The sequence below is a fragment of the Panthera tigris genome, chromosome D3, assembly GCF_018350195.1.
Source record: "Panthera tigris isolate Pti1 chromosome D3, P.tigris_Pti1_mat1.1, whole genome shotgun sequence".
Taxonomy (NCBI): Eukaryota; Metazoa; Chordata; class Mammalia; order Carnivora; family Felidae; genus Panthera; species Panthera tigris.
In genome coordinates, this window is record NC_056671.1 from 29,170,077 (window position 1) to 29,190,065 (window position 19,989).

Genomic DNA, 19,989 nt, shown 5'->3' on the forward strand with positions numbered 1-19,989 from the left:
AAAGTTGAGTGGGGACCCAGGCCACTCAGAGGGTAGGAAATCGAGGGTGCTGGCTACTGAGCCATCTGAATACACTTGATTTTGTGTGGGTTGTGAGTGACTCCTAGGGCCTAGATCCTCTGGTTCTTTGTGCTGGAGGTAGCTGCTTTGCTTTGTGGTGTCTGCCTTTACTGTTTTTTCCTTCTCATGGCTCTGCCCTCTTACTCCCTTGCTCAGCTTGCTTGCCTTTTATCGCTGTGCTGAGAGTCCCTCCCTTGATGCCTCTCCTGGACCTTAGCTAGGCTGGTATGCCATGGGACAGTGCCTCTTCCGTCCAGGGGCAGTTGCTGTGCAGGGCCTGCTGGCCTGGAACCCTGCAGGAGCAGACTTATAGGCACATGTCAATATCTCTTCTTCTTCTTCTTCTGTGTTACAGTGAGGATGCCATGAGAAAAGCTGGTGTGGCCCACAGTAAATCCAGCAAGGATATGGAGAGCCATGTGTTCCTGAAGGCCAAGACCCGGGTAAGGCCTTGGTGGGTGCAGTCACCCTCCCTGGCAGCGAGGCTTAGGAAGGGGAGGGTGCAGGGCAGAATCTGGAAGCTATCTGCCTATGGAGTGGGGGCGGGGTGGTTGCTCACTGATTGACCGTGGGCACTGTCACCTTTACCGTCAGTATGCTGTCAGTCTTCCCACGTGTCCATGGTATACGGGCGGGGGGGTGGGGGGAGACATGCAGGATGTAGGCCTGGCCTGTGACTACAACCCCATTGCCAGTACCATCCATTCATGGTGGGCAGAGCCCAGCTCTTGTAGGGTGTTCAATGGGGTCCAGCTGTTCCTCTGAGTAAGAGTGCTCCCCATGGTGCTCACCGAAGCTCCACAGGGCCCTGACACGTGGGCCCAGAAGAGTTCTTGTCATCTTTTGTTTAGTGCTAAAGGTGATGCTTGTGGAAGTTGAGGCCTTGAGCTAGGATCCAGGCCGAGGAATGTCACAGGTGGAATAGTTGGGGAGGATTTCCAATGTATGAGCTCTCGTCCTGGGCCAGGTGCCATGGGCTTCATGTGACTACCTCCTTTCAATAGAGTGTTCTCCCCAGGGCAGAGCTGTTTTTGTAGAAATGAAGCAGAACAGGAACAAGGAAGCCAGCGGCTTGTCTAGTGTTACCCAGCTTATGCGAGAAGGGGCTGATGCCCAGCCAGGGCTTTTGTTGCACCACTGCACCTGCCCTGCCTCCCTCTCAAATCCTGACTGTGCAGACCCTCAGCTGCACTGGGTCTGCGTTGAGCACTTTGTTCCTGAGTGTGGTATTGGGAGTTCTAGAACATCGTTTCATGTCAAGAATTAAAAGCAGATGCTGTTAGGGGGGCCTGGGTGGCTCAGTCGGTTGAGCGTCCAACTTTGGCTCAGGTCAGGATCTCGCAATTTGTGAGTTCGAGCCCCACGTCAGGCTCTGTGCTGACAGCTCAGAGCCTGGGACCTATTTCAGATTCTGTGTCTCCCTCTCTCTGCCCCTTCCCCGCTCATGCTCTGCCTCTCTCTGTCTCTCAAAAATGAATAAACGTTAAAAAAATTAAAAAAAAAAAAAAAAAGTAGATGCTGTTTGTGGCCCTCAGTGGGATACTGGTTTGGATAAACCAAGTTTTAAGACATATAGAGGTCAGTTCGGGAAATTTGGACATGGTCTGTGTGTTTAGATGAGGTGAATGTTTTTCGAAATGGAAAGATCAAGATTATCGGCTGGAGAAAGCAATTTCCAGAAGAGAAACCACCTGTATGATGTGTTTGTGACCACATGTAAGTGTAAGGAAGAGCTGAGCACTGAGATGTGGAGGGGTCTGCACTCTGGATATACATAATAAACATTTTCTTGGGACACCTGGGTGGCTCAGTTGGTTAAGCATCTGACTTTGGCACCTTTCGTGAGTTCGAGCCTCACATCAGGCTCTGTGCTGACAGCTCAGAGCCTGGAGCCTGCTTCAGATTCTGTGTCTCCCTCTCTCTCTGCCTGTTTGCCCGTGCATGCACGTGTGCGATCTCTCTCTCTCTCTCTCTCTCTCTCTCTCTCTCTTTCTCTCTCAATAACTAAACATTTAGAAAAATGTTTTTAAATAAATAAAAAATAAATAAAATCTTTAGAAAAAAACACACACATTTGTGTAGAAGCTTTCCTGTTGACATACCATTTTCATTTCTCTTGGGTAGATACTGAGGAGTAGAATTGCTGAATCATATGGTAATACTGCCAGGCTGTGGGTTTTGTTTTTTGTTTTTTGTTTTTTGTTTTTTTAAATAAAGACTTTATTTTGGGGGCACCTGGTTGTCTCAGTCAGTTTGTTAGGTGTCTGACTTCGGCTCAGGTCATGATCTCATGGTTTGTGGGTTTGGGCCCCATGTCAGGCTCTGTGCTGACAGTTCAAAGCCTGGAGCCTGCTTTGGATTCTGGTCTCCCTCTCTCTCTGCCCCTTCCCCACACATTCTCTGTCTCTGTCTCTGAAAAATAAATATTAAAAAATTTTTTAAATTTATTTTTAAGTAATCTCTGTACCCAATGTGGGGCTCAAACCCACAACCCTGAGATCAGGAATTTCATGCTCCACCTACTGAGCCAGCAAGGCGCCCCGCCAGACTTTTTGAAAGCAGTTGTGTCATTTTGCGTTCCCATCAACAGGGTATGAGATTCCAATACCTCCACTCCTTATCAACACTTGTTATTGTTTGTCTTTTTTTTATTATTATTATAGCTGTCATAATGAGTGTGAAGCAGTATCTCACAAAAATTGTGGTTTTGATTTGCATTTCCTGGTGACTAATGATATTGAGCATCTTTTCATGTGCTTGTTGGCCGTTTGTATATACTCTTAGGAGAATTGTTTATACAGATCCTTTGCTGATTTTATTTAATTTTATTTTTTTAATTAAAAAAAATTTTTTTTATTACGTTTCTTTATTTTTATTTTTTTTTTTTAATTTTTTTTTTTTCAACGTTTTTTATTTATTTTTGGGACAGAGAGAGACAGAACGTGAGCGGGGGAGGGGCAGAGAGAGAGGGAGACACAGAATCGGAAACAGGCTCCAGGCTCTGAGCCATCAGCCCAGAGCCTGACGCGGGGCTCGAACTCACGGACCGCGAGATCGTGACCTGGCTGAAGTCGGACGCTTAACCGACTGCGCCACCCAGGCGCCCCACGTTTCTTTATTTTTGAGAGGCAGAGAGAGAGAGAGAGAGAGAGCGAGAGCGTGAGTGGGGGAGGGGCAGAGAGAGAGGGAGACACAGAATCTGAAGCAGGCTCCAGGCTCTGAGCTGTCAGTGCAGAGCCTGATGCGGGGCTCGAACTCATGAACTGTGAGATCATGACCTGAGCCGAAGTCGGATGCTTAACCGACTGAGCCACCCAGGCGCCCCAATTTAAAAAAAATTTTTTTAACATTTATGTATTATTGAGAGAGAGAGAGAGAGAGAGAGAGCATGAGCACAGGAGGGGCAGAGAGAGGAGGAGACACAGAATCCGAAGCAGGCTCCAGGCCTGCTGTCAGCACAGAGCCCAACATGGGGCTCGAATTCACAAACCGTGAGATCATGACCTGAGTCAAAGTCGGATGCTCAACTGTTTGAGCCACCCAGGTGCCCCATCCTTTGCCCATTTTAAAATTGACTTCTGGTGTTTTTTTTTAATTGATTGTTAGAGTTTTTATGTATTTTGGATCTAAGTTTCTTATTAGATGTAGAATTTGCAAATATTTGGGGGGATGGGGTGTTATTACTGGTCTTGTTTGTATTTTCTTTGCATTAAAAGATATTGATTAGGGTTTGTTGAACTATTTCAGCTTTTCAAATGCAGAACTTGTTGGTTCAGTATTGTTTGTTATCTATTGTTTGATAAGGAACTACCCAAAAGCTTAATGATCTAAGCAGTGAGTTATTTCTCCTGATTCTGCGGGTCAGCAGTCAGGGCAATTGGAATTGCCTGGCTGACCATTCTGCTGGTCTCCTGTGTGACCTCTCATACAGCTGTATTCAGCAGGCAGCTGTGCTGACCTGGAAGGTCCATAAAGGCTTTATTCACATTATCTGCACATTGGTTTTCCTGACATGGCCTCCACATGGTGTCTCCAGCAGTATGGCCTGGACTTCCTCACTGCGTGGCAGCTAGCTTCTGAGGAGGAGGAAGTAGAAGCTGCCAGTCCTCACAAGTCCTAGAACCTCACTCAGATACAGGAGATCCTGAGGCCAGTGCCAATCCAGGGCAGTGGGAATTGCCTCTGTCTTTTGAAGTGAGCAGTGGCCTGTTTGTACAGGGAAGCCAGGGATTGTTGGTGGCCGTCTTGGAGATTGGCTGTCACAGATATTCTCTGATCATCTGAGGAATAAGCTTTCCATCCCAAAGGGGGTACCTGGCAGCACAAAAGCCCCCTCACCTTCTTAGCCTCTGCCTCACTGCAGCCCACACTCTGGATCTTAACAACAGCAGTCCATTTCCTTTGACCAAGCTCGTCCTAAATCCCTAACTCCAAGAGGAGGCCCCAGCTATTTGGAAGAGGTTTTTTGTTGTTGTTGTTTTTGTTTTTTTAACAGGTGTTGGAAATTTCCTGTCTTTTTTACAGAGACAGACCTGCTCCTTAGGCACTGTTGTCGAGTGGCCAGCTTTTTTCTACTGCTTAGGCTCCTCATAGAGCTGGCGCCAGTCAGTTCAGTGAGGCCCTTCTGTGAGGACTGGTCAGATGGCAGCCGGGGCACTCTTGTTACCTGCACCTCTGACCTGAGATTCCATTAGAACAACTGTGAAAGAATTGAAAAAGTGGAACCCCAGAGCAGAGAGAAGGATGAAGGAGAGTAATTTCTCTGTTTCTGGATTCTAGGAAGGGCTGGGAGGTGGAAGAGGCCACAGAGAAGGGACTGACCTTCCCTGGGAATCCTGACAAGCTAGCCGGTCCAGAGGTGTCCACCCTGAAGGGAACTGGGGCACTAATGGGCACCTCAGGTTGCCTAGTGTATCTCTCAAGGCAAGGAAAATCTTGAGTGCTCTCATTTAGAAGAAGTTACCAGGGACCCTTGGCTGGCTCAGTCAGAGGAGCACGTGACTCTTGATCTCCGGGTTGTGAGTTTGAGCCCCACGTTGGGTGTAGAGATGACTTACATAAATAAATACTTAAAAAAAATAAAAAGAATTCACCAAATTGCCTGGCATGGGCTCGTGCTTCTAGTGTGGATGTTAGCACCCCAAGTTGAAGCCCTGCCCATTCTATCATTGGCTGGATCCAGGTTTAATGGCCAGACTCCATTTGTTCCCTGTAAAGTGGTGTCCCCTTGCAAGGTTCACGTGTGAGCTCATGTGATCCCACATCAGCTCTGTGATGCAAATATAGTACCACTGTCCCCAGTTTCAGAGAAGGAGTCTCTGGCATACAGATGCTAGTTAACTTATCTAGGAGGTCACAGATCTAGGTGAGGTAGAGCCAGGAATGGAGCCAGATGGTCTGGTGTCACCACACTCTTAGACACTTCTCTTACTGCCTCCCATCCGTCAAGGCAAAAGGTACCAAACAGCCACTTTAATTCCTTAACACCTTTAATTCCTACAGATGGGACTACTCTCTGCCTAAAGGAGGCTGATGGAAGCAAAAATAATTGTACCCGGGGATGGTGGGTTATTGTGATAGTTTCATCTCCAAACACTTGAACCAGCCTCTGAAGGTTTGGGAAGATTGGCATCCACTGGATGAGAGCACAGTCAGGGGTCTGGGGACCTCTGTGTCGACACCTACAGCAGCAGCATGTAGAGATGCTTACTACGGCTGCGTGCAGTTCTGAACACTTGCTTGTTACTTGGTTGTTTTTAAATTAGTGTAAAAGTTAAACACTCATTTACTCACTTGCATTTAATATAGTATTATGCAAAAGTAGTCCGTGTTTCTGGTTTACAGTGTAGAAAGGACTAGTACAGAACTAAACCCCCACCGGGAGGCCAAAGTGAAATGCGGGGACCAGGGAGTCTGTGAGCATCAGAAGTGGGAAGCTACCTTAGGAGTAATCAAAGAGGAGGGCCTGAGCTGAACAGCCAACCAGCTGGAATAAATAGGGACGAGCACAGCCTGGGAAATAGAGTCAGGCCCAGTCACACTCCCAGCAAGAGAAGAGGAGGATGCCTATGTACATCTGATAAAAGGAGATGCTTTCCTACCTTTAGCCTTTTTGAGGGACCTCACAAGCCCAGAGTCTGGCTTTGACTGAATCTGAATATACCTTCTGCTATCCATGGGCACCTGTTGGACTGCCCAAGAATTCAGGCATTAGAAGTGCTGCATCTTAGAGCTCAGAAAAGCACAATTGTGTACATTGAAAAATGTGAACACATGAAAAGACTAGCATTTTCTTCCTTCTTTCCCCCTTTTCCTCCTACCCTTCTTCCCTTCCCCTTTTGCTTCCTCCTTTCCCTCTTCCCTCCCCTCCTTTTCCCCTCCCTTCCCCCCCAGGCTCTACACCCAATGTGGAGCCTGAACTCATGACCCTGGGATCAAGAGTCGCATGCTCTACCAACTAAACCAGCCAGGTGCCCCAAGATAAACATTTTCTTAACAGCTACTGAGATCTGCTAGGAAAGCCTAGCTGGGTGTAGCTGGTTCATGAGGAAGGTCCTGTAGGCAGTGCTCCTTTACTCCATTCTGTCTAAATGCATGATAGTCAGGATTCCTGCACCATCCTTAGTAAACATATTTGTTCAGAAGCTTAACTGTCAATTTTGATTGTTTGATTTTCACCAGATATGTTTGCAGTAGCATGTATTGAGGCACTGAGAGAAGTATTCTCTTGGTCTAGTCCGTGTGACATTTTTCTCCAGTTCACCTGTGAAGAAACTGAGATGTAGGGTGAGTCAGTGGTAGCATGGAGAGCTAGCTCATTTGCTTACTTGCTTTTTTTCTGTCTTATTTTTATTTTTTGGTCTGTCTGTATTTATTTTTTAAAGTAGTCTCCACACCCAACGTGGGGCTTGAGCTCATGACCCTAAAAGTGTTTATTTTTGAGAGGGAGAGAGAAATAGAGCGAGTGAGCACACATGTGAGCAGGGGAAGGGCATAGAGGGGGTTGGTACAGAGGCTCTGGAACAGGCTCCATGCTGACAATAGAGAGCCCAACATGGGGCTCAAACTCACAAACCATGAACCATGAGATCATGACTTGAGCCAAAGTCGGATGCTCAACCAACAAAGCCACCCAGGCACCCTTATTTATGTATGTATGTATGTATGTATGTATTTTGAGAGATAGAGCAGGGGAGGGGCAAAATGAGAGAGAGAGAATCTCAAGCAGGGCTCAGTTTCAGGAACTGCAAGATCATGACCTGAGCTGGATGAAACCAGGAGTTAGACACTTAACCAACTGAACCACCCAGGTATCCCCTGTGTCTTATTTTTAAATTTAAGCTAGGTAAGGAGACCACTGGCATTTGTTTAATTTTTCACTTTTTGTACATCTAAAATATTTCAGAATGTATAAAAATAAAATGTTAAAATATATGACTCACAATGCAGTACTTATCAAAGGCTTCCTGTTGCCAAGAACACTGGCTCTGGAGCACCTGCTCTGGGATTTGATACACTTCTTGGTATCTGAGGAAAACTTTCAAACAGACATTGTAGAAGTGGACAGACTGATCCTGTGGAAACTCAAGGGATTCAGAATACCCAAAACAATTTTGGAAAAGAACACAGAAGACTCATACTTCTGAATTTAATTTAATTTACTTTTTAAAGTTTATTTATTTATTTTGGGGGGGGGGGTGTGCACATGCGAGCGAGGGAGGGGAGGGGGGGAAGAGAGGGAGAGAGAATCCCAAGTGGACTCCATGTTTGTTGTCAGTGCAGAGCCCGACATGGGGCTCAACCCCATGGAATGGGAGATAATGACCAGAGCCAAAACCAAGAGTCAGACACTCAACTAACTGAGCTACCCAGGCACCCCAATACTTCCAGATTTTAAAATGTACTACAAAGCTATAGTAATCAAGACCATGTCATACTAGCATAAGGATAAACTTACAAATCAATGAGGTAGAATTGAGAATCTGTAAGTAAGTCTTTGTGTTTACTGTTAATAGATTTTTTTTTTTTTTTTTTTTTTTTTTTTTGGACATGGGCACTGAAAGATTTCAGTGGGGAAAAACAGTCTTTTCAACAAATGGTGCTGGGACAACTAGATGACTATATATGAAATATTGAGGTTGGGTCCCATCTTCACACCATACACAAAAATTAGAATGTGTGTGTGAAAGACTTAAATATAAGAGCTAAAACTATAAAACAGAAGAAAACTCAGGCATAAATCTTTGTGACCTTGGATTAGACCACAGTTCCTGACATGTGACACCAAAAGCACATGCAACAAAAGAAAATCTGTTAGTTTGACTCATCAAAATGAAAACTATTAGAAAAAAATTTAAAACTATTGTGCATCAAAGGACACTATCAAGGGAGTGAAAAGACAACACATGGAATGGGGGAAAATATTTGCAAATCATTTATCTGATAAGGGACTGGTATCCAGAGTATATAAAGAATTCCGTCAACTCTAACAAAAAAAACCTAATTCAAAGAAAAAAAAAGGTAAAGGACTTGAGTAGACATTTCTCCGGAGAAGATACACAAATGGCCAAGAAGTACATGAAAAGCTCCTCAGCATCATTAGTCAGAGGGAAATGGAAACCAAAACCGCAGTGAGATACCACTTCACACTCATGATGACTGGAGACATTGGGACCTCCTGTGTTGCTGGATGGAATGTGAAGTGGTGCAGTCACTGTGGAAAACTGTGATGATTCCTCAAAAAATTAAACAGTTTCCAAATGTCGACAAAAGCTTGTACATAAGTATTCATAGCATTATTCATAATAGCCCAAAGTAGAAATAATCCAAATGTTTATCAGTTGATGGATGGATAGAGAAAAAGTGGTATCTCCATACAGTGAAATATTATTTGGCCATATAAAAAAATGAAATAACTGAAACATGCTATAACATAGGTGAGCCTATAGAAAGAGTGTATTAGTTTCCTGTAGCTGCTGTAACTAATTACCAGACTTTGGAGACTCCAGTCTCTGGGCTGTTGGCTTTGGCCTCTTGGCCTAAAACTCTGCCCTTGTGGTCATCTTTCCTTTTCTTAAGGAATAGCACATGTTTGCAGCTGAGTGATTTTATCAGGCTATTTTCTGCCTGTAGAATTTTGGGAGTCTGACACCCTTCTTTGATTTCTTCTAGTCTCTCTCCTTTTCAGGCCAACCTGGCACTGTTTTTGCTGGTGTAACACTCAAATGCCTTCGTGGGTCTCCTGTATGTGTGACAAGATTCACCCCATTAGACCAGGGATTTCTCCACCGGTCTTTCCTGTATGATTTCTTCCCTGGCCTTGGCTTCTGTGAGATAATTGAGGGGATTCGTGAATCCTGTGCCCAGTCTCCTTGGCACTAGCAAAATTTGTGTCAAGCCACACCCTTGGCCTTTTCTCCAGAGCACACCTTCCTAACAGTGAATCTCCTCATTTTAGCAATTTGGGTAGCCTGGGAGTTTCCCAAACCACCAAGTCCAGGTTCCATTTTGCTTGATAGTTCTTCCCTCAGTTTCTTTCTCTTCTCGCATTTTACTCTGAGCAGCAAGAAGAAAGCAGGCCAGAACTTCAACATTTTGCTTGGAAGTCTTCTCAGCCGAATATCCAAATTTGTTGCTTACAAGTTCTGCCTTCCCCACAAGTAGGATACAGCTAAACTTCCTGTCACTAGCTAACAAGGATTCTCTGTTTCTCATTTCCTCTGAGTCCTCCCCAGAAACATCTTTCACATTCATCTACCAACATACTATTTTTGATGATAACGTGTCTTCTCCAAGATGATACAGAGCTTTCTCTGCCAGGTTCCTCACTTCCTTGTGAATCCTAAGTGGCAGAGTCATTGGCATGCGTGTTTGCCTGACTCACTCTTTTTTACCCCTCATTTCTTATAAACGGAGTATTAGATGGAAAGAGCCCAGGGTGCAGTGATTTCATTAGCAAGAATATGTCTGAGATGGTGCCATGTATTTGTATTTCCCCACGAGACAACAGCTGGTCAGGAGTTCAGAGAGTGACAGCCTGACTCTTCTCCTAAAAGTTCCCTATCCACTTATCACCTCATGTTCCACCATTTAACTGGGTATTGCAAAGTGGTAATTGTCCTTAATTCTGGCTTTCCTTACACATTTATTACAAGGAATTTTGCTGCGAAGAAGGGTTTTCTTTCATCAACCAGGGATCCTTGGTTGCTTGAAACACAGCCAATTCTGAACCCCCCAGGGATGCTTTCTAGTCCATCGTCCCTTTGTAACCCAAGGACTTGCTACCCTTGGTTCCCCCCCCCCCCCCCCGCCAGGGGGGAGGTGATCTATAGGGCTTGGGAATGGGAATGAGGGTAGATTCTCTTCCTGTGACTATTAGGAGCTTGGGGCTGTGCATTTCGTGTATTTCAGTCCATTGCAGTGGTTCATTTTGATGCTTCTGTGTTCCCTTCCTCATGGAGGGGCAGCCCCCAAGCTCCCTCCTGTCCCTCTTAGGGCCCCTTATCATGACTTCTTTCATCTTTTGCAGCTTACTTGCGTCTTGGTCCCGGAATGGGCCGTTCCTCTATGGAGCCCTGGTTCCTTTTTGAGGCTGAAATGGTATTTAGAGCATGCCGTGTGGGCACTGGTGCTGATGGCTTCTGCACCTATTTGCGAAGAGAGCTAAGAAGTAATATGTTTTTGTGGTAACAGCGACAACCTCAAAAACCCCGTAATTTCACACTGATATTTCCCATTCCAGTTTAACCTTACAGGGTTTTACTTTCATTTTAAACATGTATCTTTTCTCTTAATGTGAACATCTTGGCTTCTAATATTAGCATAATTACTTGCTTTACTCTAAAATACTTTTGGGGGCGCCTGGCTGGTTCAGTCGGAGGAGCATGCAACTCTTGATCTCGGGGTTGTGAGTTCGACCCCCGTGTTTGGGGTGTAGAGATTACTAAAAAAGTTTTAAAACTTCAAGATAAAATAAAATACCTTTGGAATAAACAGACTAATATTACCACTAATATTGGTAACATAATAACAAAATGTGGAATGAAGTTTAAGATTTCTTTGCAGCTCTGTTTGCCCTTAAAATGTATCCCTTACACTAAGGACATGCAGTTTTTTGTTTTGTTTGCTTTTTCTTTTTTAAAATGATCTCTCAAAAGGTTCTTTTCACTGTATGATTTTGACACCATCTTGATAGTTAACTCATATGTTTCAGTTTATTTTGAATTTTTAGGAATTGTACTTTTTCTTTTGGTTTAGTATTATCTTCAATTTGATTTTTTTTTTTAATGTACATGCTTCCAATGTGAAAACCATATAACAAGGTGTGAAGTCTCATTTCCAGCCCAATCCCTGATACCTCTGGGAGTAACTGTTAATCTTCGATTTTAGTTTATCCTTCCAACATTTCTTTTTGCAGATACAAGCATACATATGTATTCAGATTCCCCACGTCTTATACAAAAGGTAGTGTATAGCGTGTAGGGTGTGGTGTCTAGAATTTTATATGGAGCCTGTGTGTGTCCCTGCTCCTGCTGCTCCCTCCACATCCCTGTTGGGGAGACATCTTTTACCCTTGTCGTTTGGGCCTTCATGCTAGACTTGCATGGGTCAAGCTGGGGTTTGAACTGTATAAAGCTTTTCTCCCCACATTTCTATCTTCTCATTGGCAAACTGGACACCACGCACCTGCCTCAGTAGGTGGTTGGAAGAATTAAAAGCATTGATATATGTAAAGGTTTAGAGCTGTGCCTGGCACCACGTAAATGCCAGGGTATTAGCTGTTACTGCCTTGGTCTGGTAATACCCAGCCTCACGTGCAGCCCTGACACTTAGATTTTTGATGTTGAGCGGGACAGATCATAAAGACTGAGCGAATGTAAGGGACATCACACACTCTTCAGCCCTTTCTCTGTAATAGTCCTGGAGAGGTGGGGTGCTTTGGAGCAGAAGGGAGTAGTAGAATTTGAGAATTCTCACGCCGGGAAGGTCAGTCAACACCTATGACTTAGGAGCCATGGGAGTAAAATAGCCCACCCTGGGGGACGTGAGCGGTGCAGTCTCAGACCCCAGGGTCTACTGAGGGAGGAACACTGGCAGCAGATGTGCAGCGCTCCACTCCTAGTGGTTCCTGGGTGGCCTGGCTTTGCAAGAAATTTGGAGATGTATTTAACCTGCAAGAAAACCTCTTGGCAGCCGCGTGACTGCTTTCTGTGCCCATGTCTACTGTGAGGTGGCCAGATCTGTGCCCCAGGCCTTCTCAGGCTGGTCTAGTCTGGTCCCCAGAGCCTCCACTCTACTCACTTGGCAGTGAGTGGGGTGGCCTTAGCCAGGAACAGACCACTCTGGCCATCCAGCTCTGGGCCAGGGACTGCAGTAGGGCTTTGAGTACCCAGTCCTGGTTCTGTATTCAAGGCTTTGGGGACATGCTCCTGAGCCCCATTTTTATTGTATCTTGTGTCTGAGTAAAGTATCTAGTTGCTTTTTCAACCTGCTTCCTCATTTTATCTTTTCTTTTTTAATACTTATTTTTGAGAGAAAGAGTGAGAGTGCATACAGGTGGGGGAGGGGCGGGGAGAGAGGGGAGACAGGATCTGAAGTGGGCTCTGTGTGGGCAGCTTCAGCACTGACGGCAACGAGCCCAATGCAGGGCTCGAACTCACAAACTGCGAGACCGTGACCAGAGCCAAAGTTGGACATTCAGCCGATTGAGCCACCCGGTCACCCTTTGTTTTATCTTTTATGGAAATAGATAAAACTCAGCAAGTTCTTTTAAGGTATCCCCAATTTAACAGATGGCCCAAGGCCCTAACAAGATGTCAGACATTGACCTGGCAACCTCCCAATTTTTGTCCCCTTGTACTTGGCCACCTTACTTCCTGAGCTTCCTTCAGGCCCGCCACCTCCTTGCTCCCTGCTCACCACACTGCTGTCCTTCAAGGACCAGGTGATCCATAGGCAGAAGTTCCCGGCTCTAGGGGGGCTCCCTTTACCCTCAGCATATTGTCTTTCCTACTGGAAATTGGTGGGAGGAGTTGGAAATTGGGAGTGTTGACAACACCCGCTAAATGTCCCTTTGCTCCAGGAGAGGCTCACTGTCCCTCTCTTTGTACCTGCCCCCCTTTGCACGTTCTTATCCCAACTTTGCCTTTCCCCCAGGCCTTTTCCCCTCGTGTTTGCCTCTGCTGATTCCCCTGGCCAAAAAAGAGTGGTGGGGTGAAGTTTGGGGGTGAGTGAGGAGTAATGAAGATTTAGAAAGTGTGCTTATATTTTTTCATTCACCTGAGACCACTTTTCCCCAAAGGTGTTCTTAAGACAGTGGGTTTACTCTTGTGCCTGAGTTCACTGGCATGTGTTCCCAGGGTAGTACCTCCACAGGTGCTGCGCGCAGCTGGGTTCTGGGTTGTGTGGGTGTCATCCCATCAGCCTGCTGTCTAGTGGCCTCTCTGTGTCACAGTGACTTAGGAGGGTCGTGCAAGCAGGATGGAGAATGAAGGCTTTGCCTTATTGGGGCTGCCTTGCCAGAGGAACGGGTATTTCAAGGAGGGGAAGGATGGGACAGCTTCGCTGAAATAAGAATTTAACTCAGACATTCCTTTGTTGACCACAGGACAAACTCACAGTAGTGATTTCCCCAAAACACCTGGGAGTGAGTGTCCTTAGTCGCAAAGAGGTCAATCAGTAGAAGGCAGGCTCTGCTGTGCAGTTCCAGAAACCCGGCAGCTGGCAAAAAGCGGGCCCTCGGCAGTGGCCTTCACCTGCCACCCTTGAGTGGCACTGTGCCTTCTCCCTTGCCTGTGCAGTAAATTCAGATTAACACAGCTTCTCTGAAAAGTGCAGCCAGGGGCGCACAGCCAGATTTGCATGCAAGCACGTCAGCAGTGAAAGAGCAACAGGCCGGGTATTAAAAGCGAAAGTACTTGGATACAAATAGTGCAAAGACAAAAGCGGCCTGCCTATGTCGACTGCTGATGTGCCTTGTGACCTCAAGCTGGCCCCTCATCCCCTCTGGACTTGCCGTCCCCCCTGTGAGAGGAGGGACGCCTGAGCTGGCTGGCCGTCCTCTCCGTTGAGCCTTTGCAGCAGAGTGGAAGGAGCAGCGGTTTGACGCCTCTCGGTATCCCTCTTGGCTTTTTCTTTGTGCTTTTTGTTGGCCTGCCATAGCTGAGCATTGACAGCTCTTCTCTGAGAGATGGATTCCAGAGGAGGCCGCGCCAGGCGAGAGCCGGCAGCCTTTCAGGAAGAACCCTCAACTCAGTGACACAGCAGTGTAGGGGGTGGGAAGGGGCGTCACATGACTTCACTTCTTCACCTGGGATTAAACTGCTTCCTGTTTTTGCTTTTAGGACGAATACCTTTCTCTCGTGGCCAGGCTTATTATCCATTTTCGAGACATTCGTAAGTAAAATTTTACATTTCTGGGTGGTTTTGATTGCCAGGAGAGGCTGGCCCTTTCCTGGGGTGGTGGGGCTTTCTTGGCCACAGTGCCTGAGGCAGAATGCCTGTGTAAAAAGCTCCTGCTTTCTGGGAAGTTCGACATTGCTTTGCATTTGATTCCGTCTCCCATCCTCTTCAGAGCTTCAACCTCAAAAATGCTGATTTTGGCATAATGGAAATGTTAGCCTCCAAGTGGTCTGGACTGCTATTTTTGCTTGTCCATTTAACCTTCTTTTTCAAAAGACTGTGGCTTTTGTCTCTAGGCAGTTCTTAAAGAAGCCAGGTTTACCCTGGAAAAGAAACTTCCTTCCCTAGGAGTTGGCTTTATTGGCCCATGGGGGTCTGACCCAAATGTGTGTTCCTGTCAGGCAGGAACTTCATAAGTCTTGCCTCTGGCTCCCTGCCCTGGTGAGGGTCGCCTGGTGCCTGCTGCCTTCCACCCGCTCTGCTTCCCAGGGTCCTGCTAGGGTCCTGTCAGCCCAGCCTGGCAGCAGCCATGGCTCTTTAAAAGTGTGTGTCCTCGCAGACTGGGCTCAGGGGTCTTGGTGGTCTTTTGTGTGTTATGCATAAGCATGGAGGACAGTGACTGTTCCTGGATGGTCACCATATCTAAAGTCTCTAAAGGAAACCAGGTTGGTTCAGCGCTCTGAGGTTTCAGCCAGCAGTGCCTCCTACCTGCCTGCAGTTGTGTGACCACAGGAGATGGGCTCCTCTTGACACAGCTTGTCTTTGCAGCACACAGTTGGCGCGTCTAGTGGCTTCTCTTCGTGCTTGTAGAGGTGGCTATGGTGTTAGTAATCTCAGAAAAAAGGAGATGTTGTGAACCCCAGAGCCCCTGTGTGGCCCGTAGATTTTGCTTCTTTCCACACTTTTTCCCAGAATGGCCGGCCAGATGAACTTCACTTGATTCCACTTTCTTTGCTGTGTTTGGGAAGGCCCTCTGTTGTTTAGAACAAGCTATTGGAACCAGAAGCCTGGGGAATGAGCAGTCTGGATGAGATGCCTTGGTCTGTCCTGGCAAGCGGCTCTGCTTGTCGGGACTGGGCTGGCCTGGCCTGTTTGGGAGGCAGCCTGGCATAGCAGCACACAGCCCTGGGGCCAGGCGTGTCCCTGGCCCACTCGCCCGCTCCTGCCTCACCCAGAGAGGGTAGCCCTGTTGCAGTGCTTTCCCCCTGGTGCTAGGGCCAGCTAGGTGGGGCTTTTAGCCAGCCTTGGCCAGACGCAGTTTCCTCATAGTAGAAAGTGGAGATGCTGCCTCCTCATCAGGGCAGGCTGAAAAAGGAGGTGTTGTGGAGGTCTGGATACCATTCTGGGCCCATTGTGGATCCCTACAGTTCTTGTGTTTGTTGCTCAGGGGCCCAGCTGAGACCCTGATCCCGGGAAGGATGGAGGACCAGAGTAGGCCCAGGGCAAGCTTCTACTGGGGGCGGGGGGGAGGGTGGAGGACAGTTCTCTGAGGCCCCAGGTTGACCATGGGCAGTTCTATACCTTCTTCCCTCAGACCCCCTTGAGTGTCAGCTCTGCCTGGAGTGGATACAGACATGCACACACAAACACACGTGTGCTCTGAGGTATCTTATCTTCTGTTTAGTTTCAGCAAATGACCTCTGGGCAAATGCCTACAAAGCTGGCTTACTGTGGAAATATGTGGTTATGTAAAATTTTGTTTACTTTGTTTTTTGTTTTTGTTTTCTTAAATACAGATAACAAAAAATCTCAAGCTTCCGTCAGTGGTAAGAGTTTTTCCTGTTTCAATTAAAGTTTTATCCCAACCTTGGGTTTGGGGGAGCAAGAATGCAGTTGTGGATGCTGCGTGGGTCTGGGTTAAGCTGTTATGAGAGGAGAAAATTCACAGAAAGAACTCTGGCTGGCCGTGAGAACTTTGAGCCACGCCCGCCCCTCCTCCATGCTTCCTCTTCCTGGCAGACTGCAGTCAGATGAGACCTTCCCATCCCATGTCACTCAAATACTGTTTTTGTCCAGCAAAAAGATGTTTAAAAACTCACACAATAATGGACACATTACCTAAAATGTTGAGCTCTCTGGAAGAAGACTATTATGGTATATCTAGTATAATAATCGGTAGTATATTTTTTAGAGAATAGCTATGAATTCACTTCCTTTACAAAGTTTCATGGGAACTGTATTGCTTCAGCCCTGATCTTGCCGACTGAGCTGCCAGTGAAGGGGTTTAGCGAATCCATGATGGCCGACAGAGCTCTGATCTGTCACAAAGGGAGCCAGCCTGGCATGCTATTTGTCTTACTGCAGGCAGTACAGCTGTAAATGCTGGGTGCCCATGCTTGCCTCAGCCAAGCTGGCTGCACCTGTCTGTGTGGGCCCTGTTTCCCTGCTGGGCTACCCCTCCTGGCATGTGCAGTGATTCTCAGCCACCCAGGGCTAGATGGGATGAAGAGCATGTGGCCAGGAGAATGTCTCAGTTCTTGGCATCAGAGCATAGGGTTCTTTGGCATTCAGTTCTGCGCAGGCTGACCTGGCTGGGGCATACCTGTCTGTAGGTAGTTGTTTGCTGTGAGTCTATACTGTTCTGACAAGAGCCCTGGGCTCCTTGTTCCAGGTCATAGCATTGCTCACTGAGCTGAGTCCCCTGCCTACTGGCAAGCATCACTGTGCCTGGTGGCACTCTGTGGATTCTTCCTGCACGCCTCCCTCACACCTTAGCTTGTTTTAGTGTGGTGTCCTGAGAACTCCTTAGTGGGGTTTCTGCACAGACTTAGTAGAGGTGGACTTCTGGTGTGCAAGGAGACTTGTAATCTCCCTGGGAGAACATCTGTCTGTGCCCCCCCTCAGTTCTCTGGCCCCCAGGCTCTTTCTTACTGTGAAGAAGGGCCTGCTGTCCTTTGCTGTCTTTGGAGTTCCCAGCTGTGTCTCACCCAGCAGTAGGGGTATACAGCCAGGAGGGGTGGGGACTGCTATATACCTTAAAGGGCTTGTTTATCCCTCAACAATAGGACCCTGGCACAAGCCAGGCTAGGGTTTGAGATGTGCTCCCTGTTCAAGAGCAGTGACAGAGATACTGATATTTTGGCCCCTCCGCGGTTGGAGGCCTAGAGGCTCCCAGGACTCTGGCCTTTCACTGCTTGGGGCTTCGAGGGAGTTGTGCCTGGAGGTGGGAGGAAGTGTGTGCTCTGTGAGGCCTCATAACCTTCGGAGACTTGCGTTTCAGCAGGCACTTGGCTGAGACGCTGTGCCCTTGTGTTCCCACAGACCCTATGAATGCACTACAGAGCCTGACTGGTGGGCCTGCTGCGGGAGCAGCTGGAATCGGCATGCCTTCTCGGGGCCCAGGACAATCCCTGGGCGGGATGGGTGGCCTTGGCACCATGGGGCAGCCGATGCCCCTCTCAGGGCAGCCGCCCCCTGGCACCTCGGGGATGGCCCCCCACGGCATGGCTGTTGTGTCTACAGCAGCTCCACAGAGTGAGTACTGTGCTTCTCAGAGAATCTGCCACCTTCTTTGCAGGCGATGTACATTTTTATCCCTTTGCTTAGGATGGTATTGAGGAAAGCGTGGAGAAACTCCCCAAGTAGCTCTGTCTTTTTATCTTTGTTGTGTATGGAGAGAAAAAGTTCCAAAACTTTTTCAGACTATCAAAAGGGTTAAGTGACACTGAGGCCCTCCTCCTACCCCTGGGCAGGAGTGGAGGACTCAGAAGAGGTCGGGGTAGTCTGGGACTCCATCCGGGGGGATTGTGTTTTGTAGCTGAAATAGACACAGTTATGTCTCAGGCTGTTCTCAGCCACAAAGTGGTGCTTTCGGCACCCCACAACCCCCAGAAGACCTCCATCTCAAGAGCCATCCCTTCCAGTATTGCCCTTGCCCTCCTTCCCTGAAGGATGTACCTTGCCCTCCTGGCGCTTCTGTACAGAACACAGCCCCTTGTCCCCTCCATGCAGCTACTCCAGCTGGGAATGGGTGCGTAGTGTGGGTCTCCCTCCTCTTTCCAGGGCCTGTCTTGTTGGACGTTTGATTTTCATAACCAGTAATTCAGTATGCAGAGTGTACTTCAGTACTGCAAAGTGCTTTGTTAATTTTTTCCTTTTTTATTTTTGAAATAGTCTAAGAATCATAGGAAGTTGCAGAATGACACAGAGAGTGCCTGTGTGCCCTTCACCCAGCTTCCCCAATGCTGACATCTTAGTACATTGTCAAAACCGAGAAATGAATCTTGGGACAATGCTGCTAACTCAGGTGGCCTTTTTTCTGACATCTCCAGTTTTTACATGCATTCTTGCCCGCGAGCTTATGTGCGTGTAGTTCTATGAGACTTTATCATGTGTGATATCACTACCAGGGTCAGCATGCAAGGCTGTTCCATCACCAATAGCAAGCTATTGTGTTATCTCTTAATAATCACACCCTTCCTCCAGCTTCAAGCCCTGGCAACCGCTGATCTGTTCCCTATCTCTATAGTTATGTCACTTCGCAAGTGTTACATCGATGGAATCGCACAATGTTTGACATTTTGAGACTGACTTTTTTCCCCTCAGCGTAATGCCTTTGAGATTCTCCCAAGTTGCCTCAGTAAGTCGTTCCTGTTCATTGCTGAATTGTATTCCATGGACTGGGTGTACCACGGGTTGCTTATCCATTCACCCTTGAAGGGTGTTCAGGTTGTTTCCAGGTTTGGCTGTTGCAAATAAAGCTTCTGTGACCCTGATTCATGTACAGGTTGTGACGTGTCGATGTATTTTTCTCATGCATCACTCATAGTAACCCTCAAAGAGGGCAGTGTCCCTGCTTCTGCTTTGCCCACTAGAGCTGGGGTCGAGCCCAGGCTGCCTGACCCGAGCACCCCCATTCTTTGTTCAAGTTTCCTGTACGAGCATCACTTTGCTCTTCACAGATGCCATGTGGAGGCTCATTCTGCCCACTCTTGGACTGGAACCTTCCATCCCCAGACATCCCCTTCTTTCTTGGATCATTGTTCTGTTCCCCTTATTGACACCTTGCCATCTGACTCTTAGCTCTTTGCTTGATTCTTCTTCTCCAGCTTCCGTGTCCCCTCTTGTCTTGTCAGCATACCTGGTACGTACATGGGGCGGCTTATGGAAGGATGCTCAGGAGAAGTACTGGTTCTGACTCCTTTTTATGTTACAGAGTGGTTGATTTCTTTTTATCACAGCTTACATTTTATAATAAAAAATCATTTTTAATGTGTAGGAGTTTAGAATGCTACCATTATTTGCCTTGCAGTTTCACTCCTAAGACTTTGTCAGTTCACTGGCAAAGTTTGGGTATCCTGCCCACACCCTCCCCAGTCTGACCTTGGCCCACATCCTGTTTTCAGCTTCAGAGGGACCTGGTCTTTCATGTGGGTTGATGTGATGTGAGTTCTCTACTTTCATGTCCTGCTGCTGCCTGTCAGCATCCCTCTCTCTCTGCCTTTGACCTCTTGTCTGCCTGGTCTACGCAAAATAGGTGTTGTGGCCCAATGGACATTTGTTAATTCCTTTCTCACAGTTTCTCCAAAT

General features: G+C 47.2%; 1 protein-coding gene across 2 annotated transcripts in view; it reads left to right on the forward strand.

Moving 5' to 3' along the window:
* LOC102967629 (mediator of RNA polymerase II transcription subunit 15) overlaps positions 1-19,989 on the forward strand; it is a 66,493-nt gene that overhangs the window by 22,479 nt on the left and 24,025 nt on the right. For both annotated transcript variants that reach the window (XM_042962979.1, XM_042962980.1), the window contains exons 2-5: positions 416-503; positions 14,403-14,454; positions 16,197-16,226; positions 17,722-17,934. In XM_042962979.1, coding sequence (XP_042818913.1) covers positions 416-503; positions 14,403-14,454; positions 16,197-16,226; positions 17,722-17,934 — 383 coding nt within the window. The remainder of the gene's footprint in view (positions 1-415; positions 504-14,402; positions 14,455-16,196; positions 16,227-17,721; positions 17,935-19,989) is intronic.